Raw genomic sequence first — 26,788 nt, forward strand, 5'->3', positions numbered from 1 at the left:
ACAGTGTCCTCCACTCAAGGATGCTAACAGACAGTATTTCTACTGAATAGCCCAGCACCCTGACTTTAGACTCACCTGACCCTGAGGTTCCCAGGTTGAGGAGGGGATTTCTATACAACAGGGCATGTGAGCCAAGTGCCCTGCCACCACTGAAGCTTTTTTGATCTTTTGTTTTGCACAGTGGGGTTTCAGATCTCCAGGGACAAAAAGCCCTTACTGTAAAAAACAGTATTTGTCAATTGTGTGCCCACTCATGCCGACAGTTGAAACCAGGACCTTACAAATTAGGCAAGTGCTCTACCACTGATCGACCTCCCTAGCTTTTGAAAGTGGCTCACACCTGTGCTCCTAGCATTCAGAAGGCTGATTCAGAAGGAAGGTCATCATGAGTTCCCAGGCCAGTGTGGACTAGAGTAAGTTCACATCAATCTGGGGTAGAGAGAGAACCCATCTCAAAAAGCCCAAAAGTACCTGGTTGTGACTGGATGGACCCTTGATGGATCTGGAGTTGGATCAGGCTAGAAAAGGGATAGAGGGAGCTATTGAGATAGCTGAGTGGACAATAGCACTTGTGGCACAAACTCTATGATCTGAGTTTCATCCCTAGAAGCCAGGTAAAGATGAGAAACCAGAGTCTACAAAATCATCTTCTGCCTCTCTCACACACACACACACACACACACACACACACACACACACACACACACACACACACACGAGATACACATCCCACACATTCACACACACATGCCCACCATGTAATAATACATAAAAAGGACATGGGTGCGAATAATTAATGAGCTCAGAGACCAGACTACTGCCACCAAGCCCTCACAGTTCTATGATCAGAATAGGTTATAGATGCTGCTGCCACAGCAGGAGGGCCAAGACACCTCCCTCCACAGGAGAGGCGAGAAAGAAGGGACTCCCTGCCTCCAGTGTTTATTTGGTCCCAGCTACTTCCCTCACCAGACTCATGACACAGGGCTCGAGGCCTCCAGAAGGTCAAGGGCAGGCAGGAGATGGGATAGGGAGGGTAGAATATGTTCTTTAGGTACAGCATCTCTCACTGAGGAGTCCAGAGGCTCCGCACCTACCACCAGGAAGCTGTGCATACCCACAGCCCGAGCCCCCTGGTAATCACAGCGGTAACTATCCCCAACGTGAGCTGCCGCCGAAGGCTCTACACAAGCGAGTTGCAAAGCCTCACGGAAAATCCGAGGATCCGGCTTAGGACAGCCCACAGCCTCAGAAGTCAAAACAAAATCAAAATGTTCTCTCAGGCCAAGGCCTGTTAGGATATCCTCTAGTCGTCGGTCAAAGTTGGAGACCACTGCCAGCTTCATACCCCGCTTACGGCACCCCTTTAGGGTGGTCTCAGCCCCCTCCAACACCCGCCATGCAAAAGGACTGCTGAAGTCCTCATATAGCTGGTCAGCAACGGGAGCCATGGCCTGGGCGTCTGGGACGCCTGCCAGGCGGAAGGTGTGTAGGACCACGTCCATCCACCACTGACGGGAAGTAAGGCCGAGGCTCAGCCCATAGTTGGGAAAGCTGTGGCTCTGAGCTCTAAATGCCTGCCTGAAGGCTTGTTCCACGGCTGTGGCTTCCACCAGCACTCCATGGGCCCGGGCCTTGCTGGCATACTCCTCCCCAACAGGGCGGCGAACCTTGATCAGGGTGTCCTTCACATCCCACGTCAGTAGACGCATCTGGAGCCTGTGTGCCATGGAGGTCAAGTTCAGTGCAGATCCCAGAATCAAAGGAGATACCAAGCTGGTTCAAACCACCCCTCCACGAGTGAACAGTGGCTCCTTTCTAAGCTGTGTGGGTCGGAGTAGTAGGCTGTCACAAGGCACTTTGGAAATGTCTTTCAGCACAAGATCCTGGAATGAAAAACCAGTAGTTGAGGTGGATGCCCTGTCCATCTGGAAGAGAAACATGAAGGTTTCCCCCTCACAAGATCTTGGGGCTGGAGCTAGAGCTGCGGCTCAGCTGGTTAGAGTGCTTGCCTAGTATACATAAAGCCTAGATTTGATCCCCAGACTGAATAAAGTAGGCATAGTGGCACACACCTATAACCCCAGTGACTGGGAGGAGGAGGCGGGGGAATCAGAAGTTCAAAGTCATCCTTGGATACATAGCAAGTCTGAGACCAGATGGGCTAAATCTGGCTCAAAAAATAAAACCCAAGGCTAGATCGATGGCTTAGTGGTGAAGAACATTGGCTACTCTTCCAGAGGACCTGGGTTCAATTCCCAGCGCCCACATGGCAGCTCACAACTGTCTGTAACTCCAGTTCCAGTGGACAGTGCCTCACATAGATACACACACAGGTGAGAACCCAAATCACTAAAAGAACACCTAATGAAGATTTTTGGACTAAGTGAAATAATTCATGCATTTGTTTCAAAACACATTTCTGGGGCTGGAGAGATGGCTCAGCAGTTAAGAGCACTGACTGCTCTTCCAGAGGTCCTGAGTCCAATTCCCAGCAACCACATGGTGGCTCACAACCATCTGTAACGGGATCCTGTGCCCTCTTCTGGTGTGTGTCTGAAGACAGCTACAATGTACTCATATAGATAAAAATAAATATTAAAAAAAAGGAAACCACATTTCTGGTCATCCTATGAGCCAGATATTGGGAAAGAAGTCAGATTTCCATGCTCTGTGGCATTTCTAGATATTAAATAATAAGGGTTTCTCTGTAGACAAAAAACTCTGAAACAGGCATCATGAAGTCAGTATGTGCCATAGGGCTATAGATCTGGAACCAAAGTTAGTCTTTGAACTCAGGGAATTTCCTTAGCAGGTGCAGTTCTTGAGGAGACCCAAGAAAAGAACACATGGTGTGCGCGCGTGTGTGTGTGTGTGTGTGTGTGTGTGTGTGTGTGTGTGTGTGTGTGTATGTGTGTGTGTATGTGTGTGAACTTCCTTGAGGCTGGACAAAGTCGAGTGCTTTGTGTAGGGCCAGGCTCAGGGCACACCTTGTAGGTCAAAGTCAGGAAGCAGTTATGACTGCTATTATCTGTATGTGGTGTTTTGCCTCTTTGTAAGTGTACCTCAGTCATGTCTGGTGCCTGTGAAGCCAGAAGGTGTCAAATGCCCTGGAACTGGAATAACAGACGGTTGTGAGCTGTCACATGGGAACTGAACCTGATCCTCTGGAAGAGCAGCAGTGCTCTTAACCTCTGAGCCATCTCTCCAGTCCATGACCCTTTCACAATCATTAGAAAACACTGCCCTTCTTTAACAAATCCATATTCACATTTGAGACTGCCTGACTTTTTTCAAAGTCCTTCTTTTCCTCCTAACCCTCACGCTTAAGCCTGCATTAAAATATTATTAATAAAATCTCCAACTTGGCTTCATTTAAGAAAAAAAAAAAGATTACTAGTAATGTCAAAAAGGAGAAAGGTTCCTGGAGACTGACCAACAACATAACTGGTGAGGGACTGATGGAACCAGTAAGGGTTTGAAGTTACTGCCTAAGGTCACAGTGAGCCTGCAACAGCCTGGATTAGAACCCAAATGTCCAGACTCAACTTGGGCTCCCTTCCAATGGCCTTTGCTACCTATATTTATATTCTTTTACAAGTTGGATTATGTTGAACCTGGGACAGGATGACTGACTCTTGCAAGTTCTCCATCCTCCCTGGAGTGCTAAGGAGACCAACTCAGGAGGGCGACTGACCCATGGAGTCAGAGACTGATTGCAGGTTTGTCCCCAGACAGAGCAGAATGCAAAGCTGTGTCTTTTAATCTGTGGGGTCCGGGGTTCATTTAGAATGCAGCCAAACAAAACAGGTGAGGAGGGGTGTGGGGCCGGAGCGCATTAAAAAAAAAAATGTGACAAGAGGCACAGCGAAACAACCTTATAAAAACTCTCATTACGGAGGTGGGTAGGCTGAGGTTCAGCCAGGAACCAGACAGTATCCGAAAGTTCTCGTGATGTCTCAGGCTCAGCTATGTCCCAGGACAAAAGTCGTAGCCGGGCTGGGGGCTCCTTAAAAGCAGCGGGACCCGAGCTTTTAAGGAGCCCCCAGAGATGGGAGCCTCCTGAGCTAGGTCCACTGCTGACTGGTCTCCAGTGTCCCCAGCTTGTCTGCACGGGGTTCCCACGGCTCAGTGTCCCGGACCCAGCCCCAGGCCTCCGCACCTACCTGGCTCCGGGAAAGCGACCAGAGAGAGGCAGCGGCTGCTCTACCAGTGGCTCCACGTAGGCGGTCAGAAGCTCGAGACCCTCGGCCTTGCCATTGCTTCTCGCCCCGCCCTGCTTTAGGCGTCACCGAGCTCCTCCCTCGCGCCGGTCACCCGCCACGCCGCGAGTCTTGGGCCTCCTGTCCCTTTCGTTACTCCGTAGCTTCCCTGCTCCCTGTCCCAGGTCCTCTCACAGCCACCAGTCTTCTCAGGTTACTGTCTCACCCCTCATCACGTTCCTCCCCACTTTCCTTATCCTGATTATCACAACCCGGGTGATTTCTCTCTGCTTCTCATCTCTATCCCCCGCTTCGCCTCCCTGGGATGGGGACACTTGGGGAAGGACGTACCTAGATTGACTTGGGAATGGGGTGCGGGGAGTTAGGGCTCAGCCTGGCTCCCCTAAGTGCAGTGAGGACTCCAGAAAGGCTCGCTGTCCCTCTCTGTTCGGAGAGACCCCTATTGGTTCTAGAAGGGAACTGCTGTCACAACCACACAGTTTGTTCACTGCAATAACCTAGACACTTGGTCTTAAGACAGGGTCCCACTATGCAGGTAAGCAGGCCACGAACATCTTCCTGCCTCAGCCTCCCAAGTGCTGGTTTTGTGGGCGAGGCACCACCATGTTTGTCTACCCTAGGTATTCTGTAAAAAAAAAAAAAAAACCAAACAAAAAACCAAAAAACCACCACCACCACCACCACCACCACCACCACCACCACCAACAACAACAAAAACATTTTTTTTTAAAAACATTTTTTTGTTTTAAAAACATTTAAGGGGAAGAAGAGTCGGTTTTCATACGCTTTCATCTTCAAAAAATACTGTCGAAAGCAAACAAGCAAAGCTGTCCTCTCAACCCGGTTGATTGGTGAAGTGCCAAGTAAACACCTATGTTCTGTGTCTGACCTGTTGTTTGCTGAGGATACAGCAGGAAAATGAGTTTCCTGCCTATTCGAACATGGGAGGGACAAGCAAAAACCAAGTACATAACTGAAATGAGCTGTAAGTGCTGCCCAGGAGTTGGCTGGGAGGCAGGGGCAGGAGCTTCCCTCTGCTCTTTTCTTCCCCTCCCCCACCAACACTCTCTTAAAAAATCTGTTATCTCCGGGCTCTGTGGACTTTAGATTGACTCAACTCCCACTCACTGGGCCTCAGAAAACAAAGTGCAAAGTCTCAGACCAGCCGGCTCACCTGCCAGACTGGTTTTGCAGCACAGTCTTAATTCTCAGGAATGGAGGTAGGAAGGGTGGCCAGGACATCAGAGTCCCACCTGTTTTTCAGAGAATCTTAGATCCCTCACTGTATCTCTTTCCAGGCTCACCTCAAACCTAACCTTTTAGGTTCTGATTCAGAGTCTGCCACCTTGGATAGATAAAGTAACTTCCAACAGATAAGGTAACTTCCAACAGAATCTAGGCTGGCTTTAAGTGGATTTCCAAGATAATTAATGTTACCTGCCATTTCATATGTCTCTCCATATGACGTTGGCATAGTGACAGATGATTGATGTCAAGGCAGACCACATGGGAAGTCTCTTTGAGCATTTAAGAAGATTCTTTTCAGATGAAAACAGACCTGTAGGTGCTTACGAGTCCTGTTTCAGGTCCCATGCCTCACAGCACAGGGCTACCACACTGCACATCTCCCAAGAGGGTTTGCCAGTGCGTATTGGCTCACGGGCATAATGATCTTAAGTGTTGGGCCTCTTGCTTTTTATTGTCTCTAGGTTATCAGTAGCAAGGAATAATAAGTAAATTAATAGCCGGGGATGTCACAGGAGAGATGGTGGTGGTCTTTGATATTCTGAATCTAGCTTCTTTTTGCCACTTCAAAGGTGGGTACACTTAGCCAGATATGGTGGTCTACCTGCAAGCCCAGTTAGGAAGCCAAGGCAGGAAGATCACTCCAAGTCTCAGACCAGCCTGGGCTATGGAGCATGAGCCCATTTCAAACAGAAAAACACATGTGTACCATTTAATGGATATTTTCATCCCATAATTAAATTACAAAAATCCCCTGACAGTTTCACCCCTTGGTCCATCTTATGCCCCCTGGTTTCTTACTATGCCGATGCTAGCCTGTGGTGTTTTCCTCTCTGGGAAATCAAATCACCCTTACCTCTTTTTTGTTTGTTTGTTTGTTTTTTGTTTTTTTTAAAAATATATTTATTTACTTTATGTATGTGAGTATGCTGCCGCTGTCTTCAGACACACCAGGAGAGGGCATCGGATCCCATTACAGATGGTTGTGAGCCACCATGTGGTTGCTGGGAATTGAACTCAGGACCCCTGGAAGAGCAGTCAGTGCTCTTAACTGCTGAGCCATCTCTCCAGCCCTTGTTTGTTTTTTACAAGATAGTTTCTCTGTGTAGCCCTGGATGTCCTGGAACTTACTCTGTAGAACATGCTGGCCTTAAACTCAAAGATCCAAGTGCTGGGATTAAAGGCATGTACCACTGCCACCTGCCTGGAAATCAAGTTTCTTATATGAAGCATTTTTTTTCCTTCCTTGAGTTTCCTGTTGAAGACAATGAAATCCAGGCAGGATTCCAAGCCACACATCCCTCATTACTTTTTTCATTTACTTTAAAATTTTTTTTTCTCAGTTAAAACGCACAGAAAAAAACGTATACACTGGGTGTGGTGGTACATGTCTTTAATCTTAGTAATCAAGAGGCAGAGGACAGGAGGATATCTGTGAGTTTGAGGCTAGCCAGGGCTACATAGTAGAGCCACGTTTTGAATTTTCATGATGTGAATATATGCTCTTGCAACTGCTACCCAGACCCCCTCCAATCTAGATGCCTAGAGCATCTGTTTTCAGTAGTTTATCCCCCAAACGGTAGTAAGAACCCCTATTTTGCCCCCCCTTTTGTTTGTTTGTTTGTTTTTTGTTTTTTGGTTTTTTTTTTTGGAGCTGGGGACCGAACCCAGGGCCTTGCGCTTGCTAGGCAAGCGCTCTACCACTGAGCTAAATCCCCAACCCCTTACACCTTCTTTTTAATATAGGATCTCATATAGTGGCCCAGTAATATGGGGTTGCCTTATTTCATCCACAGCAATCCTCCTGTTTCAGTCTCTAAGTGCTGAGATACAAGCATGAGCCGCCATGGCCCAGTTCTTTGTATGTGTGTGTGTGTGTGTGGTGCTGGGATTGAACCTGGACAAGGCAAGCACCTTCTACCACTGACCTGTCCCCAGCCCTCTGCTGGGCTCAATTGTAGTCTCACTTGTTTGTGAGCTGGGATAATGTTGCAGCACAGCAGCCACCGCGTTCTTGAATCTTCTTTTGTGTCTGTTTTATTAAGGTTAACCCACATCACACTGTGTGGCGGCTGTCTCGTTCGTTCATTCATAATGTGAATGGAGTACATCTCACTGCTGACAAGACATTTGGGTTAGCTCTAGTTTGGGATGGTCACACATGTTAGAAAACATTATGACTGCTTTTCTCTTGGATTGGTCTCCAACCTCTGCGCTCATGATCCTCCCACTTAAGTAGCTGAGGACAGCAAGCCTGTGTGAACCTTGTGAATGTGTCCCAGAGAACATCAGTGTACATTATTGACAAGTAACTAGGTCATTCAGATACCTTCAGTCAAGTGTGTTTCATCTCAGCAGTGTTAGTTTCTGAAATGGCCATACTAGTAAATAGCGTGCAAGTGCTCCCTATTCTGAACACATATCATCTACCTTTCAGTATTAGGACTCTGATGGATTTATGAGATCTCAATGCTTCCACCCTAGTGGTGCTCAGGCATGTGACTTCATCAAAGTTGTTGCTACATTGCCTAGGATGTCACTCAGGATTCTGCCCCCAACTGTCTAGAGCTGGAATTGTAAGACTGCGCCTCCACACTCAACTAAGCCCCAGGTTGCTTAGAGAACTAAGTAATAGATATGTGAGTACCCGAGTGGATGTGCAGTGGTCAGGGGTCAAGTTTTGGACTTGACCACTCTTCCCACCGTGGGTTCCAGGGTTGACTTTAGGTCAGGCTTGCAATGCAAGCACTTACACTGGCTGAGTCATCTCAGCAGCCCCAAGACGAAAACCTTTAAAACTACTGTTATTTCAACTTGTTGTACTCACTAATCCAAATAGAGAGGGTGAGTTTAGAAATTGTTGGGTTAGGTTCAAGGAAGTGACAGGTCAGCTGACTCAGAACATAAAAGGCAACACACACACAGATTTAGGGGAAGGCATTCCCGACAGTGGACCATTGGCACCAGAGCCAAGGTCTGGTCAGCCTTTTATTTAATGGGACAGGCCAACCATGTCACCCATCTCTGTCCAGTTCATAGTGAGCCAAATGGTGAACATGTGACCCATGCAGAACAATCACAGATCTCCAGAGTTATGGCAGGGATGGGAAGAATGAGTTTCTCCGGGATTACAAATCTTAGGGGTTGTTTCAGTGAGGGATCATGGTGTTGGCTGGAAAGGCTCATCTAACAAAGTCTCCCCAGGGCCATGGATAAAGGCCTGTGACCTGGGGACACACTCATCTGGCATTAGCAGGATTCGGGCATGCAAACCAGTTCAGCTTTTCTGTTGAACTGAGTTTCAGCCCCTGCAACCAAGAATGCCCAAATCAGGCTTGCCACAATCACAGGCCCTTCCTGTGCAGGACTGGCAGTCTATATGGGAGGGCAAGCTGAAAACTGGGTGTTCTCCACTCTTTGGGAGTCTGATTATGATGGCTGCCAAAGGGACAAACTACAGCCTAAACTGGCACCTTTGAGAGGGAAGGCAAAAACCAAGTCTCACGCAGTCTCTGGATACCCACCACCGGACATCTGGAGGGCTAATGTGCCTCGCCAGACTGCAAATCTAGTTCTTTATCTAGGGATGGGGTGCAGATCCACAGGCCAACTACAACCATTTCAGATGACTCGGTCCCTTCCTGATTTTAAAGGACCTTACTCTGAAGCTTGAGTTAAGTCTCCAAGTCTTGGAAGTCCTTCTGTCCTGTTTCAATCCCCCAGGTGCAAGCCACGGCTGTCTGTGCCTGCTTTGTTTGTCAAGAAGTAGGTGGCTGTCAAGTGGACACTTCCGGTTACAAGACCTGACTCCAGGGGGCACTACTCAGACTATGATGAAGGAAAATGGGCTCCAAGATCTTCCTCCCATACCAGTTAGTCATACAGGAGGGGCCAACCATGCTTCTCGATGCCGCTTACTGGGAGGTGTCATGAGTGGTTAAGGGTAGGGGCTTTGGAGCAGGGATGGAATGTTACATCTGATTTTCTTTGTAGTCTTTAACCCAGTTCTGCCACAAATGTGAGTAGCCTCAGGGGAGTGCCATCAAAGTCTCCTAGACAGACCTTCCTCATTGCCAAGGATCCGAGGCTAAACTTAGCATTCTACCTTGAATCTGTTCTCTGCTAAATGGTTGGGCCACCTGCCAGTCAGCCAAGTAGGTTCATCCCTCCCGTCTAATTTAACTAATATTCTGATACACTTCCATTTTTGCACCTGTGCTCACCATGCAATTCAAACATCTTGTCTGCACGATGCCATGGTGTTACTAAGAGAAAAACACAACATGGCCATTCTCCTATTGACATCCTTGGGAGTGCCCTTTGACCTTGGGATAAAGTTAGAGAAAGGTGGTTGGAACTGAGCCTCTGCTCTTCAGGTCAACCAGTCTTGCATCCTTCCTGGTGTGCCAGCCACACCAGCTCTGTGCTCTCCCGGCTCCATTTTGGCTCTAGGGACTCTGCACAGTGGTTCTTTCCGTGGAAGGCTCTTGGCCACTTATGTCTTGGCTTAGTTGTTCATCCAAACATCAGTTCTTCAGGGAACGGCTTTCTGATCCTTTGAAGGTCTGATCTGGTGACCTTCCCCTCTGCCACCGCTCCTGGACACATTTGTGGCACCTGCAGGGTAGCACGTCTTCTGGCTCTCGGAATAGCTTGGTGAGGACGGCTCTGGGATGGCTAGGAAAGCCATTCTCTAACACACAAACCATCTTAACCACAGAGCTCAGAGGCTGTGGAACAGCCAAGAGAGTACATGTCTAGTCTGGTATGCCCCTGCCCCGAGGATGGCATGCTTTAAATTAGTGATTTGGTTTCTAGATGGTAAATCTATGCTCAGGATCCAAGAAAGGGAGAGTTTAGGGCTGATCTGACTTTGGTGGCTACCTTCCAGAAAAGGCTGAGAAATAGGAAGGTCAGCTCTTAAGGTGAGTTAGTCACAGCTCTAAAGGAAAGCCACCAAGTGTTGGACCAGCCTTATTGCAGGAGTTGCCAGTTAATAACTGCAACTAGAAAGGACATCACTTTAGCGCCGGGCTGAACTTGCTTTGGAGCTAGAGTAGCGTCTCAGCTCTGAGGTCGGGTACGCCTGCTAACTGGCCCTAACTTTCATTAGGGGTAGTATGAGTGTCATGTCAGATGAATGAACTGAAACCGGCCGGGCAGCTTCAGAAACCCACAAAAGACAACCTGACCTTCTCTTGTGCCATTATCTTCCTCCTGCAAAATCTCAAGTCTGGTCTCCAGAGCGTCTCTTGAAGGGCTAGAGGGATGGCTCAGCGGCAGGGTGCTTGCCTAGATGGGTGAGGCTGGGGGTACTTAGTGGAGAAAACTAAACCAACTAACCCAAAATGTGTAAGAGGACTAGGACTGCCCTCAGATGCAAAACAAAACCTCGGGTCCCTGCTAGGTAGGGGAACTAACTATTCCAACCTCCAGTCAATGTCATCTTCCTCGACTGCTCCCCGGCCCCCAAAGCTCTGCCCACCAAACAGGTCTCTGAGCATGTTGTCTGCTGGTTCTCTTTGTCTCTCTAAGGTTTCAACTCAGGGACAGCTTCTGTCTTGGAGCTTCCCTTCTAAGCATGTAGAACGACTTTGTTATGTCTTATCTGACTCCCCTTCCTCTGCATAAATTCTACAGAGGCACGCTGCTGCACGTCCTGCTATGTCCAAATTGCTCTGGGCAGAGGTTCTCAGAAACTATCTTGTGCACAAAGACTCTTTGATGCTGGCATCTCCTGCGGCCAGGAATTCCTGCTGCTTCTGGGTTTTGAATAACCCTCATTAAGGAATAACTCTCTAGGTTTCAAGATCCAACTGTTCTCCTCTTGTCTCAAAGCCCCAAGCCTGTGCCTAAGGCTCTTGTGTCCTGCCAAGCTGAAGCCACACCTCAGCGGAGTAGGGAGGTGGGTCTCTGGGCTGAGCCAGAGTGGGAAACTCGGAGGGCCTGGAAGGATGCAGCTGTGAGTGGGTGTCTAGCGTGCTGGCAAACCACCCAGGGTGCTGCACCCTGCCAGCAACGTGGGCAAGAAGAGGGCACAGGGCACAGTTCTAACAGCGCCTTTACTTTTTCCCTTCTGTAAGGCCCAGGGAGCTCTGTCAAGACCAAGTCCTTCACTTTCCTTCACTCTTCCTTCAGCCACTTCAACAGCTGGGGTGCAAAGTAGGTGATGATAATGTCAGCACCTATACGGGAAACAGAAATGGGAAGGATGTGACACCAGCTACCAGCACAGTTGAGAGATGAGAGGCAGGCAGAGGGAGACCACCAGGGAGAGGCACAGCCTGGTGTCACAGCCTGTGGCTGAGTCTGGCTGTAGCCAGCTCCAGACATTGAACAAGTCATTCTCTTGCTCTGGGCCTTGATTTGCTGATAGGTGGCACGTGCAGAGGAAGAAGCAGGCAAGACAAGTGGAAGCCTGGGGAAACCAAGGTCCAGCGCAGCCCTGAGACCACACTACAGCCTCCACTTCTGAGCTGAGGTCCTTCCTCCTCCTGCCTAGTCGCCCAGCCCGGGCTGACTTAGCTCAGACCCTTTGTCGCCCCACAGGTTTCAGTGACGAGCTACACTGCCCAATTTGCTTGTTTCTGTGGACCTCTCTGGTTAGTCTGCTGTTAAATCCCTAGCTGTGGGGCCTGAATGATCAGGATGGTGAGTGCATTAACCAAAGCTGCTCCCATTACCGGGGTAATAAGCATACACTGCATATTATCTAGGTACTCCTCAGGACAAATCTGTACTGGGTATGGACAAGGACCCTGAGATTTACAGAAGTGGCTTGCCCAGCTTCTCATAACCAAAGAGCTATATGGAGATCTTGTTTCTGTGACCACTGCACAGCTGTTCCACGATTCTACATATGCTTTTCTACCTGTGTCTAGGGATCAGAACTTTCAGGCCAAGAATCAAGGCTTCTCAGACCTTGGGCAGAGTGCCCATCAGTCCCTGTGACACAGGTCACAAACCCCACCCCTGCTTACCGGCTCTGCGGAAGGCCGTCATGGACTCCAGTACAGCAGTCCTGAGATCAAAGGCCCCAGCCTTGGCTCCGTGCCACAACATGGCAAACTCTCCGGACACCTGGTATACTGCGAGGGGGAGCTCGGGGTGCTGCAGAGAAGGACACGAGGGCTCAAGTGACCGTCCCTTCCTCCCTGCCCCATTCGGATGCACCGCTCCCTGCTGATAGCCCAGCTCATTCAGAAACTGTCCAGCCAGACCTGTCCAAAGGCTCCTGTGAGCCATGGCAGAGGAGACAAGCCTGTACCTAGGCAGGGAAGGGAGGAGAGGGCTCCTGATCGGGGGCAAACTGCTGCTTCCGGCTCAGAGACTGACTCAAAAGCCCCTCCATTCAGGGTCCACTGTAGGGAAAAGCTCTCCCATCTCCAGTCTCAGCTCACCTTGTCCTTCACCTCCTGCACCATATCCAGGTAGGGTAATCCCGGCTTTACCATGAGTATGTCAGCTCCCTCTTGAATGTCCCGGGCCTAGGGATGAGGTGAAATGTGGGCAGTGCCTGAGACAGGGACAGGACAGGGCAGGGTGGGTGGATATGGGGCTTAAGTTCTGATCACTCACCACTGCTCGGAGGGCCAGGCCACGGGCTCCAGGAGGCAGCTGATAACAGCGTCGGTCTCCGAAAGCTGGGCTTGACTGAGCTGCATCCCTGCAAGAGAATAGCACAACGCTGGGGCCAGCTTCAGGCGAGCGGACCAGGAATTTAACAGACTACAGCTGGTGCCACTCACCGGAAAGGACCATAGAAACAGGAGGCAAATTTGGCACTATAGCTCATCACAGAGACCTGTAGGGAAGACAACGAGGTCTAGGCCGAGCAGCTCCTCCCAAATCCCAGGGGTAAAGTGACAGGGAAGGTCCTTAGGCTGGAAGTAGAGGACTTACAATCCAGTCTCATCCAACACTAGGCGTAATCTCTCTATCTGAGGTTGCAGTGGGTCCTAAAGGCCTCACCCAGCATTGCTCTCAATTTTGTGATTCACTGTGTCTATGTAGGTTCATGTGAGGATGCATGTGTGTGCATATGCATGTGGAGCTCAGAGAACAACTTCAGCATCCTTCCTCAACTGCCACCCACCTTTTGTTTGAGACAGGTTTCTCTCACTGGCCTAGAAGTTTCCCAAGGGTAGGCTAGCTAGCCAGCAAGCTCAACCTCAACTGGGATACAAGCACACACCACCATGCCTGCTTTTTACATGGGTTGGGGGAATCCAAACTCAGGTCTCCACCTTTGCAAGCAAGTGCTTTGCTGACTGAGCCATACTCCTAGGGCTGGCCCAGGCCCTCTCCTCCCATCCACCCCCACACCCCTCCCTGCCCTCAGCCTATACCCTGTTGCCAAGTCCATGTTTTAGCAGGGCAGCCTTGATGGCTTCAACTCGTCCATCCATCATGTCTGATGGAGCTACAACCTGACAACCTGAAAAACAAAGGGTGGCCTTCACAATTCTGCATCTCTCTGGCCCATTATGCCACCTTCCTGTCCCCGCTGCTAGAGGGCGCACTCACCTGCCTTGGCATAGGCCAGTGCCACCTCTGCCAACCGTTGTCGGCTTTCCTCTGCTAGGAAGGCTCCATTTTCACTCAGGAGGCCTGGGGGGAAAAGACGGACAGACTTGGGAGTGCGCCTTGAGTCCTTGCATGTGCCTACCCCGGAGGAAAGCTGGGCTTGGATAAGAGGGGATGTGGGAGCTCACCACAGTGGCCATGGGAGGTGTAGGGGCACAGGCAGACATCACAGGCCACTAGGAGGGTAGGGAAGGTCTTCCTCAGCAGACGGACAGCCTCAATAGTTGGGGAGTCCTCTGAGTCAGCTGCAGAGCCCTGTTCATCCTGGAGGCAGGGGAAGGACCAGGTGGTATGTCTATCATAGATGCTTTTCAGAAGGTGTGGTGGTTGCCATGGAAGACCAGACCCAACCTTCTCCTTTTGTCCTATCAGACTCTGGATGAAGATGCACTGGACTGGCCCCATTTGTAGAGAGGACAGCAGATGCCTAGAGGGGGAGGGGCTTGACTCACCCCAGTTAAGGTGTCACAGTCCTACTTATGAGCTTCCTGACCTTGGGCCGAAGGCAGGCAATACTGCAGCACAACTGTGGCCCCAAAGCCTGCACAGGCAGAGCAAGGGCACAGTGAGTGGCACTGCAGTCCTTCCTTCCGTGTGTGTGTGTGTGTGTGTGTGTGTGTGTGTGTGTGTGTGTGTGTGTGTAGTAGGTCAGATGAGCACGTGACATTGTTTATCAGGGTAACAGGCAAAGATGGAGGATGATGGGGGAGCTGTGTGAGGTCACGTTGCAGACAGCAAACACATGCACGAGTGCATAGAAACCAGAGGTCAAAGCTGGGTGTCTTCCTTAATCATCCTTCACCTTATTTGGAGATGTGGTCTCACTGTGTGGCTCTGGCTGGTCTAGAACAGGCTATATAGACCATGCTGGCTTTGAACTCAGAGAGATATGCCCACCCACACGCAGTCCCGTGTTGGGATTAAAGATATGTACCACCATGCCACAGATTCTCATTGTCCCTGGAGCTCCCCAATTGAGGCATACGAACTGTCCAGCAAACCCCAGGGACCCACGTGCTTCGGCCTCCTCAGCACTGGGATCACAGGCTGCACTGCTTTGCTCAGCTTTTCAGCATGGGTCTGAGGACTGAACCTAGGTCCTCAAGCTGGAGCAGCAAGTACTTTACAAATCTAGCATCCGGCCAGTCCTCATCTTCCCTCTTCAACTCCTCCATTTTTCACCTTGGGAACTCTGCTGGGGACGCCAAAGATCAGGACACAGCGAAGGCCGGCTTCCACCAGAGGTCTCAGCATCTCCTCTAGCTGGTTTACGCCATACCTGAGGGGGAGGGGGTTAGGGAAGTGCAAAGCACTAAGGTAACAGGTTCCTTGCCCAGGCCTCCACCCCCTTCAAACAATGCTTCTGCTAAAAGCCAAGCTGCAGGCTGAGGCTACAACTCTGTAGTAACACGCTTGCTAGCCTGTGAGAGTTCCTCAGTGAAGAGCCAAGCACAGGAACCAGGAGGGTGCAAGACAAGCAGTAACAAACAGGGTCACAAACCACAGAGCTATGGAGTTAGTTGTGGCAGACTCCTCCGTGGCTTTTACTCAAGTCCCATCTCGAGCCCAGTTTCTGCCTGTGGCAGCCTCTGCCACAATGTCCCCCATGACAGAATGCTTGTCACTTTATGAGGTCGCCTTCTGTACTGGCTAACAGCTTAATCTCCCAAGAAATCCCTTCCACGGTGCCTTTCCAATCTGCTACCTGCTCCTATTTCCTGGTACACCGTGCAATCTCTCCTCCTCCACCCCCTGCCGGCCACCATGCCTCCTACCTGGCCACTCCCGGGAGGCTGGCAATGGGCTGGACATCATCAGGAACATCCCTGTAAGATCAGGGGAGGCTATGGTTTGGTGGCTGTGGGAAGGGCCCGTGGTGAGTGTCTGGGAAGGGTGGAACGGAAGCTGGGAAGGGATGTGGAAGTGGAGATGGAGGGAGGGGGTAGGATCCTAGGTGTGGCTCCCCTGCCTGGACAAACCCAGGGCCTGAAATAACAACAGAAACAGGAATGGTGGGGCAGTAAGAGCAGCTGCACTACAAGAACAGCAGCCACAGGAAGGACCTAAGTGAGCTTGGCCAAGGCACAGCATCTTCTTCAGGGCTTGTAGGTTCCAAAGACCACTCTCCTTAACCTCATAGGCCACTTGGAAAACCTTTCCTTTCACCTAAAGCCCGCTTTAAGGCCCCCTCCTCCCAACAACCCTGATGCCTGTTCCAGTCATACACCTCCTCTGACCCTAGGCAACTCCATGGCCTGGTCTGTTTTTTTTGGGGGGGGGACTCACGTGACAAAGATGGGATAGATGAGGTTGGTGGCACTGACGGTGGAGGGGGTGGTCTGCCAGGCCCGAAGCAGTGGGTGAAAGTAGCCACTGTGCAGAACGGACTGGTGGTGCATGGTGGGGGCCGGCGGAACACAGCAGTCTGCTAAGACGGAGTCTAGGCTCCTGGGGTGTGTGCTGCAGCCTCAGCTCTGTAGGGGAATCAGGAGACAAAAGACACAGTCCCTGTACCCAGGGTCCCATCTAGAAGACAGCTCTTCCACGGTCCTGCCTCCCGCTTCTCCAGCCTCTGCTACTCATGGTGTGGTTTTACCAACTGCTGCCCCTCTAGAACCAGGTAAGGAAGGGAGACCTGTAGAACCTTCAGGGCAACTTCAACATAGTAATAGCATTGGGACACGGTTCACAGGACTGCTAGTTAAAAAACAAAACTAGTTTTCTAGTAACTTTAGATTGTGTCTCAGCCAAGAATCAGAAATTAGGAATAAAAGAACAGAACCGACTCTTCCTTGCCGTCATTCCGAGAAGCACTGATCTCTGCAACATTGAAACTTCAGTTATTCCATGAAGAACGCCCACCACCTGGCAGATTCAGATGTTACAACTTTTTTTGTGATGCGGTGGCTTGAACCCAGGGGCTTTGTTCCTATCAGGCAAGCATTCAACTACTGAGTTACAGCCCCAGCCTGAGTGTTTTGTTTTGATTCTGAGACAGTTTGACTTTGTAATTCAGGCTGGCCTTGCTGGAAGATAATTTTAGATAAGCAGCAAGTAAAATGCCCTGGAATCCTGCTGTTGGTGCAAAGCACTGCTGAGACCCTGGTGCATGGGCTGAGGCACTAGGCTCAGTGTGTTCCAAGAAGATGGAGCACTGCATGCATGGCCAACGGAGGGACCCGCACATGCACCTTCCCTGTATGGAGGTCTCTAAAGAGTTCTTGCAACCAAGGAGCCTTCTGTGCTGGCCAATCCGTGCCCCACACTGTGCTTTCTTGTCTCCCCTCCTTCCCCCACTTTATTGATTTTTCTTTTGAGACAGGGCTGGCTCTGAATTTCCTATGTAGCTAAGGATGATCATGGACTCCTGATCCTCCTGCGCCTACCTCCCAAGTGCGGGATGATGTGCTACCGAGACAGGAATCCCAGGCTCTTACGCATGTTCAGCAAGCACTTGTTTTGTGATGCCCCGCTATTCCCTTTCCCTAGGTCTCCACTGTGCACGGTCTTCCCTCAAGTAAGCATGCCACCAACTTCTCCACTGTGCTTCTTTCTTGCCCACCTCACAATCCCTCTTATATAATAGTTCCTTGTGGCTCCGGCTTATCTTGTGGCCAGTTACAGAGCTTCTGTGGGGCAGGTTATGCTGAGTTCATGCCTCCCACACCAGCTCTCCATATACACTGACTCTAGCATAGAGGAACTATTTCATCACATCGAGAAAAGACAATAACTGCAAAGTAAGTGATAGAAGACTGAAGGAAACCTGGGTGTCACATGATTTCAGGAGCAGCTACTGTAGCCCACCATAGCACCCTCATAGGTGCTTTCTGGAAGTCACATGCCAGTCCCTGGAGGCAAGGCTGTTAAGTGTATTGTAGAACCAGGCAGCCTGGGCCTACATGATCCATGGGCCCAGAGAGGAGGGCAGAGGAGCTTATAGAAGACAGGGCTGGGGCTCTGTTCTGCAAGATGTATGGATCTGGCTGGGGTAAAGAGACAGTGCTCCCTCACAGAAGTGAGGATGATTGTGGACCGTTCTGAAACCTTGAGGATGTAGCAGGGGACAAACAGAAGGGGTAGAGGGATTTTGACAGGGATGAGTTCTGAGCAGCAAATAAGGCACTGACCTGGCCAGAGCCTGGCTTTGGGAGAACTCTGTGGCTGTAGAGAGCAGACAGGAAGGAAGCAGAGGAGCACAGGAGCAGTGGGAGGTCAGGAGGCGGAGAAGGAAGGGCCATCTTGAGGCAGCTTTTAGGGCGGATGCTCTGACCCAGGGGACAGCTGAGACAGAGACGAGGCAGGAAGAGGGTGGTGGGACTCAGAGTTGGAGAGCCAGCTCCATTTTAGACATTTCCTTATGGAGATAACCTTTTGGCTACTAAGCAGCCAAGTAGTAAAGAAAAAAAAAAAAAAGAAAAGAAAAAGCCACAGATAGTAGAGGCTGGAAGGCTTAAATCTGCTCTTTCAACAAAGGGGACATCAAGGACTAGAGGGGGCAGGCACTTACCCAACGACAGCAAATTAAAAGTGAAAACAAGCCCAGAACCCAAGGGATCCTTCAGTGTGCCTGGCTGTTCGTCCACTTTCTCAGGCTCCTTCAGCTTCCTCCAAAGCAGCTCAAGGACCTGTCTTATCCCATTTCCCTCCTTGCTGGGGTTGAGGTTATCAGGAGCCACACAAGGACCAACCCTGCCACCACACCCCTGGGTGGGCCAGCCTCATCACAGGGCATGAGAGGGGCCAGGCCTCCTTAGAGATGCTCTGACTCTTAAATAACACACTGGACACAATCGAGGGTTTATCTATACACCACGTGCAGAATTTGGCTCTCACATCTGCCAGGAGGTAGCCCAGAGATGTAGAACTATCTGCTCAAAACAACACAGCTGGTTAAAGACAAAGTCAGAGTCTGAATTTGTGCTGGACTCCAGTTGGTCTCCCTCTACCTATGCTGAGTCTTGTTAGGTGCAAGGCATTGAAGGTAGTATTTTATCTCGTGTGGGTTACATTGCAAAATCAACATAACTCTTAGGAATTATGAAACAGAGGCTCAGAGAGGTTATGGAACTTGCTCAATGCCACTTTGGATTGGAGTCAGATTTTGAAACCAGACCCACATTCGGATTCATCTGCCCAAGAATCAACCCTGTAGCAGGCCCTGGCTTCTGGAATCCACACCTGCATTCCCTAGCACTCACTCATCTCCTTTAAGAGCGACACTGATAGGCCATCTGGCTAAAAGTAAAACTTGGAGGGCTGCCTAAGAGCTGCGCTATCCAAATTCTACTTCAAGGTAGCTGGGAGGGGGGGAGGGGAAGAGTGGAGAGGTGTGTGAGGAGGTGCACTACAGCAGTTCCTGTTTTCCTGTGGTGGGACAGAACCCCTGGACCCTGATGCTCCACCACCAGAACAGCCCAACTTTGAGTTAGGCTTTGTTTGTTTGTTTGGTTTGGTTTTGAACTTTCAAAGGCTTATTTTATGGCTAGGAGAGGTCTGCTTACATGCATGTATATGCATCACATGTCGGCAGCGCCCACAGAGTTCAGAAGAGGTTGTCCGATCCCCCAGAACTAGAGTTGCTTATGGTGGTTGAGTCAACCAAACCCAGGTCCTCAGTAAGAGCAACACGTATTCTTCATCACTGAGGTACTCCCTGCCTGGATATTTTATTTGGGTTTTTATTTTGGCTTCTAGATAAAACTGAGATGTTGGTGCAAAATTTAAAGGAAAAAAATTCTATTCAATCCCTTACAGTTTGATAGGAGAAATGATGGGATGGAAGGCCACAGGATTAGAGCTCACAAAGGTAGTGAGGCACAGGCAGGGCCTGACCCGAAGCTCCTAACTTCTAGTCCAGTGCCCTCTACTACACAGTGTATGATAGCAGATGTTTAATGAATGTCCACAGAGTGGAAAGGTGCCCAGAGTTGATTCTGTTTGATAGAACCAATTCTAGATCAGGATTTTTCTTTGAGAGAAGTCCTTCAGAGTCTGGAAGATTCCCAAACACGGACAGGGCATTTTTCTCAAATTAAGAGGGTTTGCAAACTTGACCTTAAAGCCTGTGTCTTTAGGAACACAGGACCACAGGGGCCCAGACCACCTTCTCTCCCATTTTAAAACAGGTTCACTTTGCTAGCAAGCTGTACAAGGTATTGCAGAAAGAACTGTTTCTGGGCCAAACAATCCCAGAGTTGACTCTAACTTTGGGCAAGGCCTTTCAGATGCCCTCCCCCTTTTTTGAAAAATTAAAATGTGCTGATATTATCAAGCCTGCATGCTGTAGAGAAGATCAGATTCACGATGAGGTGTGTCTCACACCACGGGAGCAGCACAGGAATGCTAAATGTATGTCTAACCCCCAGCTGAGCTGAGCACACCTTACTGTGTGACCCTTCGCCACACCCAGGAAAGGACTTACGGTCCACCCACTGCCCGAGGAGAGGAGAGGGCTCTCCGGCAGCATGTGCTAGACAAGGAGGAAAGCAACACTGTAGAGAGGGTAGTTTCTTAGAGACACTGGAGGGTTGCTTTTCTGAAAGACTGTAAAGGTCTCACGCTCCTTAGGAGGCAACATCCCCCAACCCGAAGGTGAGACCGCCACTGGGAGCAGCTGAGAAACAGCTTCAGGGCCTGGGTTCCCAGGTTGTGCCCCCCTGCAAGGATTTCAGAGGCTGTGCTCTTGGCATAAACAGGAGTGAAGTTGAGCCAGGCTCTGCACTGGCTAGGGAGGAGCCTCTTCAGAAGGGCCAGCTAGGTAGAAGGTTTAAAGCCAGGAAATCTGAAGCCCCAGAGGCCCAACAAAGGCACCTGTGGCAGTTCTGAAAACGGACTGCCCCACGACCCATTTGCATTTCCTGAATACTCCTGCTGCCGCCTGCCACAAGGGTTAGAAGGAGGGATTAGAACTAGACCTTGTGCAGGCTTAACACGCCCCCCAAAGTCACCCCGCGCTGCCCCGGGTTTAGCCATCTCAAGGAGTTAGTTACCTTTCCGCAGACTGCTAAAGAATTCTGGCGGAGAGCTTCTATATCAAACAACTGTAAACTGAATTCTGAGACGAGCAGGTATCACACAGCAGGTCAGCTATAAATGTGATCTAAAATTCTGGAGTCTAGCAGCCCTCAATTCTCACGTCTGACATTAGACTGGGAAGAGTTCACACATATCTACAATAATGGAGGAGCCGAGAGAGAGAGTCCAGGTGAGAGTTGGGGAAGAAAGAACTGACCACGGCTAGTAGCAGGGTGGTTAAGTGTGTGACTTGGGGATTTAAAAGGCATGGGGACAAACTCTTCTTTTAAGCTGCATGACCTCTTGTCTTCTCATGTGGTCTGGGGCTTAAGCGGATCTCAATCGGCTGTTGTAATGACTGAGCAGAGGCAGGAGAGACCTAGCACAAGTGACCCTTATTGTTTTCCCCACTTCTCCAGCCTGCCAGACACTTCACGCTATGCAGAAACCCGGACTAGCCCTGCGGCCTCCAAGAAAGGGGGCGGGTAGAGCCCAGCTTTGAGTCCATAAACCTGGATACAGCAAGACCGTGTAGCGGCACGAATCCCGCCCCCTCCAGTGGGTGCATAGGGACAGCGTCTCCGCTGCAGCGTTAGCGCTTCGGGAACACAGCGCCATTGGGGTGCACCTCGCTTTGTTCTGGGGTCGTCCTCCCAGTCCCCACTTCCTAGAGGCCGGCACCCGTTCACCTACCAGAGACGCTGCTCACCACCGCTCCGAGCCCGGATTCTTGACACAGCGCTCTCCCGCTCTAAAAGCGCAAGCCCACGTGGGGGCGGGGCGGCTCACCCGGAAGCGGCTCCCATACCGCCCGCCCCTACGGGAATGCAGCCTACACTCCCTTCGGGGCAGTAGGATCCTCGATCAGCTCGCGTGGCCAGATCCATGATTAGCGGGCTGGAATCTTGGCCAATCCAGAGTTTCCGGAGAGCCTGAGAACCCGCCCATTCCCCCGCCCCCAGCTCTGGCCTCACTAGAAGTGGGAAGGCCCTAGGGGGTCCACGTGGGCAGTCGGAGCCTCTGGGAAGGGCCCTGGCTTGCAATCCAGAACTCATCCCAAAGTTCACTTGAAGGTCTTTTCTTAGCCTCCAGCAAATATTCACTGCGCTGCTCACTGGTAAAAAGAACAATTGGATGTCAAAGGCATTAAAACACCTCGGTAATGCCTAATACAGATGATAAATCCATGTTGGCGGACTGAGTGCTTTAAATTTGAGTTCAGCAGCAGACTGACTGTCCAGATTTAGTCTACATAATTGACTATCCAGCCCCTATCTGTCATGGGTTAAGAGATGTGAAAAACATTGGAAAAAAAAGCCAAGAAAACTAACTGTCCAAGTGTGATAGGCTATCAGGATTATATATATAATGGGTATATTAAAGTCTAACCAAAGGGAGTAGATTTGGTGGTGCATGCCTTTAATCTCTACACTAGGTGACACGTTGTTTGCCCAACCAAAAAAGCAAAACCACAAACCAAACAGCAGTTAATAAACAAACATCCTGATCAAAGGTCTGGGGACTGGAGCATGGGGACTAGTGAGGTTTATGGGGCTTCCACAAAGACTTGTGGTGGGTAGTAAGGGGCCTGAGTGGAGGGAGACTTGGGGAATGACTGATTACTGGGGAGGTGATAAAATTAGTTTGAAGGTATAAGTGAGTAGTAGTGTGATAAATACTGTAAATGTCCTAAGTACCATCAAATCTTCATTTTAAAAAGTTTAAGATTTGTGAATCTCATTTTGGTTTTTAATAATTCACTAGGAAAATTGGACTTCAAGTTGTTAACATGAGAAGTTGGGTGAAGGGTATAAGAACCACATTCCTTGTAATTTTTCTGTAAATCTAAAGTTATCCTAACCGTTTACAACATTTACTAAAACACAAACAGAAGGCCAAAGCCCACTGGATCATCTCAGTGATCATAGATTAGCTCTAATACCTTGCGGACTTTCTCTTTAAACAGTGTTAACTTCCCATAGGTAAAAGTAGGGGGCTAGGGCACAAAACAATTTTAAAGGATTTGTCTTTATGTGTACAGATGTGTTTGCCTGCATGCATGGCTCTGTACCAACCTCCTGCAGTGACAGGAGGGCAGAAAAGGGCATGTAGCTATAGAAGTTGTGAGCTGCCATGTGGGTGCTGGGAACCAAACCCTGGTCCCCTGGGAGAGCAGTCATTGCTTTTAACTGCTGAGCCATCTCTTCATAGCCTCCAAGTAGTTTCGAATGGATTAGAACAAGAGCTCTTCCATGGCCCAGATCCAGGTTAGTCTCTGTTCATTGTTTAAAGAGATGAGAAAGTCTGATGGAAAACCTTCAGAATCCAGATGCCATTATGAGATGATGTAGGTGTGATTGAGAAAAAACTGATGGATGACCTCAGAGTCTTTCCAGATGTTGAATTCTTTACTTTTAAATCCAAACCTCCATTCCCAGAAAAGGTTTCTCTTAGAATGTTATAGTTAAGCGATTGGGCAGGACAAACCCGAGACATGGAAGAGTTTGGTTTTTGTTTTGTTTGAACATGCTAGGCAAGTGCTCTGTGACTGAGCCCCTTCTAATTCTTGACAGCCTTAGAGTGGAGATTAGATGGTAGGGTAAGCCCTTCTTACACAAGCCTTGAATAACAGGTTTAACTATGGATTTGATCTCACTGAAAGCAAAGGTATATTCTAGGAAGATCTACTTGGCATATAGTTATACATTTGAAACTGAGTTCAAAGGAAGTCACAGGATTATAAATGGGACTTGAGTAGGTCTAGCACTGTGCTTATGGGAATTAAACAATGTTTCTGCTGTGAAGGAAAAAGCCTATAAACCAAAGGACCACTGGGGTTCTTTGTGAATATGACTTGAGAACTGTGTGTACTGGAGATACAGAGCTGTGGTTGAGAGCTAATAGAGGCAACATCTATGGATAGGAATTGATACTTGAAAGCACTTAGAACAATGCTAGACACTGGAAGAGCTTAGGAAGTGGGAGCTAGTGAGATATACAAAGTAACCAGGAGAATCTCAGGAAGAGCAGTGCCCTTAAATTGTGATTACTTATTCACCTGCTGGTAACCCAAGAAGACACAGGACTCTGTATGTGTGCTGAGGTTAGGGGGTAAAAGAGGGGTGTCTTGGTGAGTCCTTTCCAAAAGTACATTGTGTGGGTCATCATTTAAACAAGAATTTATTTGTAGAAAGCATTAAAATCTTCTCAACAGTCTCCAGTCACTTTCAACAAACTCTTCCCTGTATTTCCCTGACTAGTTAACAGTGTTCAACTATATTACATTACCTGTCAGCCTCATGTGCACAACTAAGACAGAGAAAGTGCTTGGAGCACTAAATGGGGAAAAGAAAGGCCAACAGGCACGCTCAAAGCTGCAGCAGTGGTGCCACATTCCTGAGCACCGTTTCTCTCACCTTCAGGGTCAGAGGTGCTTCTCAAGTCTCTTTAAAAGACAGGAGATGAGGAAACAATCTGAGGACCTTGCACTTTATCAGAGTCCCTAGACTAGAAGATGAAATGAATAAGAGGAGGAGAAAGCAGGGCTGGGAAGCAGAGGCGGGAGAGATGGAGACAGAAAGGCTGTGCCTGGAGGAGATAAAGTCTCTGGAACTTGCTATGAGTTCAGGGGATAAAAAGCAGCAGCCATCATCTGAGAGGTGGACTAGAGAAGAGACAATCTGGGATTTTATACCTTCCAAGAGGTGGCACTAGGTTCTACAGTGGCAGGCACTGAGTTACCGCCAAGTTTAAGCCACCTGCTTTTAAGAATTGGCACCCTTGGGGTTGAGGATTTAGCTCAGTGGTTGAGCGCTTGCCTAGCAAGGCCCTGAGTTCAATCCTCATCTCTGGGGGGGTGGGGGTGGGGAGTTGGCACCCTTTTTTGACAGATTCTAACCAACACTCAGAATTTAAGAGTATATGTCTTAGGAGTGCAGCCACACCAGAGCACTGGGCATCTACAGTCACTACAGGACTACAAAGCTAAGTGTAGAAAGCCAGAAGCCAAGCAATGCTACCATCGAGTGAGGAGATTTCCTTATTCTCTCACAGCTTTTTAGTCATTTCCTAAAGAGCAACCATTCTGAGCATTAATATCTATTGTCAATTACTGTACAGTCAAACAGGGTGACCATGGTCCAAGCCCCATTTCCCCCTGACCGGTTAGCAACTCTGCAACTTGGAACGCAGCAAGAAACATGTTATTACTTTTTTGGAGGAGCAGGGAAATAGGATCAAAAACTAGCTAGCTATACACTTTAAGTAAACAAGCAATACCAAACTATGTAGTCATTCGGAATCCCTTACACTAATAAGGCATAACCTGCAGACTGATGAAGCAAAGCTGGTTTCTGTAACTCAGACGCTCTGAGTTTGGGAAGAGCTAGCTAGCTTTGATCTTTCTGGTCAGTTTTTATTTTGATCTCAGGCACCGTTGCGGAAGATGGCTCTGCCTTGCAGGGAGAGGCTTCACATAAACACATCTCAGTATCTGAGGGTCCCTTCCACCGTGTCAGAGTCTGCCCACTCTCTCCAGTCAGTTGTCTACCTCCTCCTCTTCGTTCTGTTCTTCCTCATCCAGTCTTTCTTCATCTTCATCCTCCTCCTCTCTGCTTTTGTCCTGCTCTTCGAAATCTTTTTTGTCTTTGTCCTTCTTCTTTTGCTCTGAGGCTTCCTTCTTGCCTTTCTGCTCCCGCCTGTATGCTGTAAGGAAGCAGGGGATTATTGTTTAATTAGACAAACCGAGTGAGGCACCAGAGGAATAAACAGGCCCATATCACATATTCGAAATGGTACCAACTCAACAGAGTGGAATCATGACCAGTCCTGGACCAGTGAATGGGACCTAATGGCAGTAGTATTGAAATCAGGTGATCAGGGAACAAAGGATGAACATCTTTCACGTGGTTTAAGAAGCAGAAGAGCACATGGATACCTTCTAGCGCTTCTTTCAATGGCGTTACGAACCGTTGGAACTCCATCTCTTCCATGGCTGACAGTACATCACTGGCATTGAGAGTCTTGCGCTTTCCTTTCATTGCAAAGTTATTGGCACTGGAAGAAAGAGCAAAGCCCTTCAGAAGCTTGTCAAAGTGGTGGGGACATGAGACAGCCAGAGATGGGGTGGGAAAAGCCACATTTATCTTAGATGAATGGGTTTTTGTATGGCACAGCTCAATTCATCCCTTCCCCGTACAAAGGGCTACGACAACCGTCTTGTTTAACCTGCCTCAGAATTTGTGAGGCTGGAGGAGAGCTGTGAGTCGCTCTCTAGTGAAGCAGGGACAACTGGGGCCTGTGGGTTCCAGGACACGAACGCAGGGTTAGGATCCCGCTGCGCCTCCCTTCCGCCTCTGCTCGGCTTACCAGGATGTGGCATACAAAACGAAAACACTGGCCGCGCGGGAGATGGCGCTTCGGGCCTCCTTGGAGATGTTGACACCGTCCGGTAGCTGCAGGGAGAGTGGAGATGAACACACATGCGGATTCTGTTAACTTTCTGGCACACGTCCGCCCTCGACCCATTCTCCAGCCCGAGCAGCTCACCGCCTCCTTGATGATCCTGGTAATGACGGCGTTGGGCAGATTTAGGTCCTCAGGCCTCTCCGCCATTGCCTCCGCTTGGGCCCTACCCTCCTCCTCAGGTCTCCTCGCAGACAGTTCTGGTGTCTGGACTTCCCGCGTCGCTAAGATATGACCCTCGGAAGCTTCCGTCC

The 26,788-nt window shown here is 49.4% G+C and overlaps 3 protein-coding genes and 1 long non-coding RNA gene across 7 annotated transcripts; 1 reads left to right on the plus strand and 3 right to left on the minus strand.

The window, feature by feature from the left end:
- Nucleotides 1–797: 797 nt before the first annotated feature.
- Nucleotides 798–4,281, minus strand: Hdhd3 (haloacid dehalogenase-like hydrolase domain containing 3). The gene is given in 2 exon segments (NM_001109511.1): nucleotides 798–1,886; nucleotides 4,167–4,281. A coding segment is annotated over 1 exon segment (756 nt). The 5' UTR covers nucleotides 1,731–1,886; nucleotides 4,167–4,281; the 3' UTR covers nucleotides 798–974.
- A 4,116-nt stretch (nucleotides 4,282–8,397) lies between these two features.
- Alad (aminolevulinate dehydratase) lies at nucleotides 8,398–21,862 on the minus strand. 4 transcript variants are annotated; one of them, NM_012899.3, is given in 12 exon segments: nucleotides 8,398–11,653; nucleotides 12,449–12,578; nucleotides 12,869–12,955; nucleotides 13,047–13,134; nucleotides 13,217–13,272; nucleotides 13,817–13,905; nucleotides 13,995–14,078; nucleotides 14,183–14,318; nucleotides 15,237–15,333; nucleotides 15,830–15,880; nucleotides 16,341–16,528; nucleotides 21,765–21,840. In NM_012899.3, coding segments are annotated over 11 exon segments (993 nt in total). In that variant the 5' UTR covers nucleotides 16,454–16,528; nucleotides 21,765–21,840; the 3' UTR covers nucleotides 8,398–11,591.
- On the plus strand, nucleotides 20,484–23,868 carry LOC148005841 (uncharacterized). Its single transcript, XR_015620935.1, has 2 exons — nucleotides 20,484–21,261; nucleotides 21,491–23,868. It is a non-coding gene; the product is annotated as an uncharacterized LOC148005841 (long non-coding RNA).
- Nucleotides 23,461–26,697, minus strand: Pole3 (DNA polymerase epsilon 3, accessory subunit). Its single transcript, NM_001007652.2, is given in 4 exon segments — nucleotides 23,461–25,775; nucleotides 26,008–26,126; nucleotides 26,439–26,524; nucleotides 26,619–26,697. Coding segments are annotated over 4 exon segments (438 nt in total). The 5' UTR covers nucleotides 26,685–26,697; the 3' UTR covers nucleotides 23,461–25,608.
- Nucleotides 26,698–26,788: the final 91 nt, after the last annotated feature.

Source organism: Rattus norvegicus, chromosome 5 (genome assembly GCF_021556685.1).
Source record: "Rattus norvegicus strain SHRSP/BbbUtx chromosome 5, alternate assembly SHRSP_T2T, whole genome shotgun sequence".
Classification (NCBI taxonomy): Eukaryota; Metazoa; Chordata; class Mammalia; order Rodentia; family Muridae; genus Rattus; species Rattus norvegicus.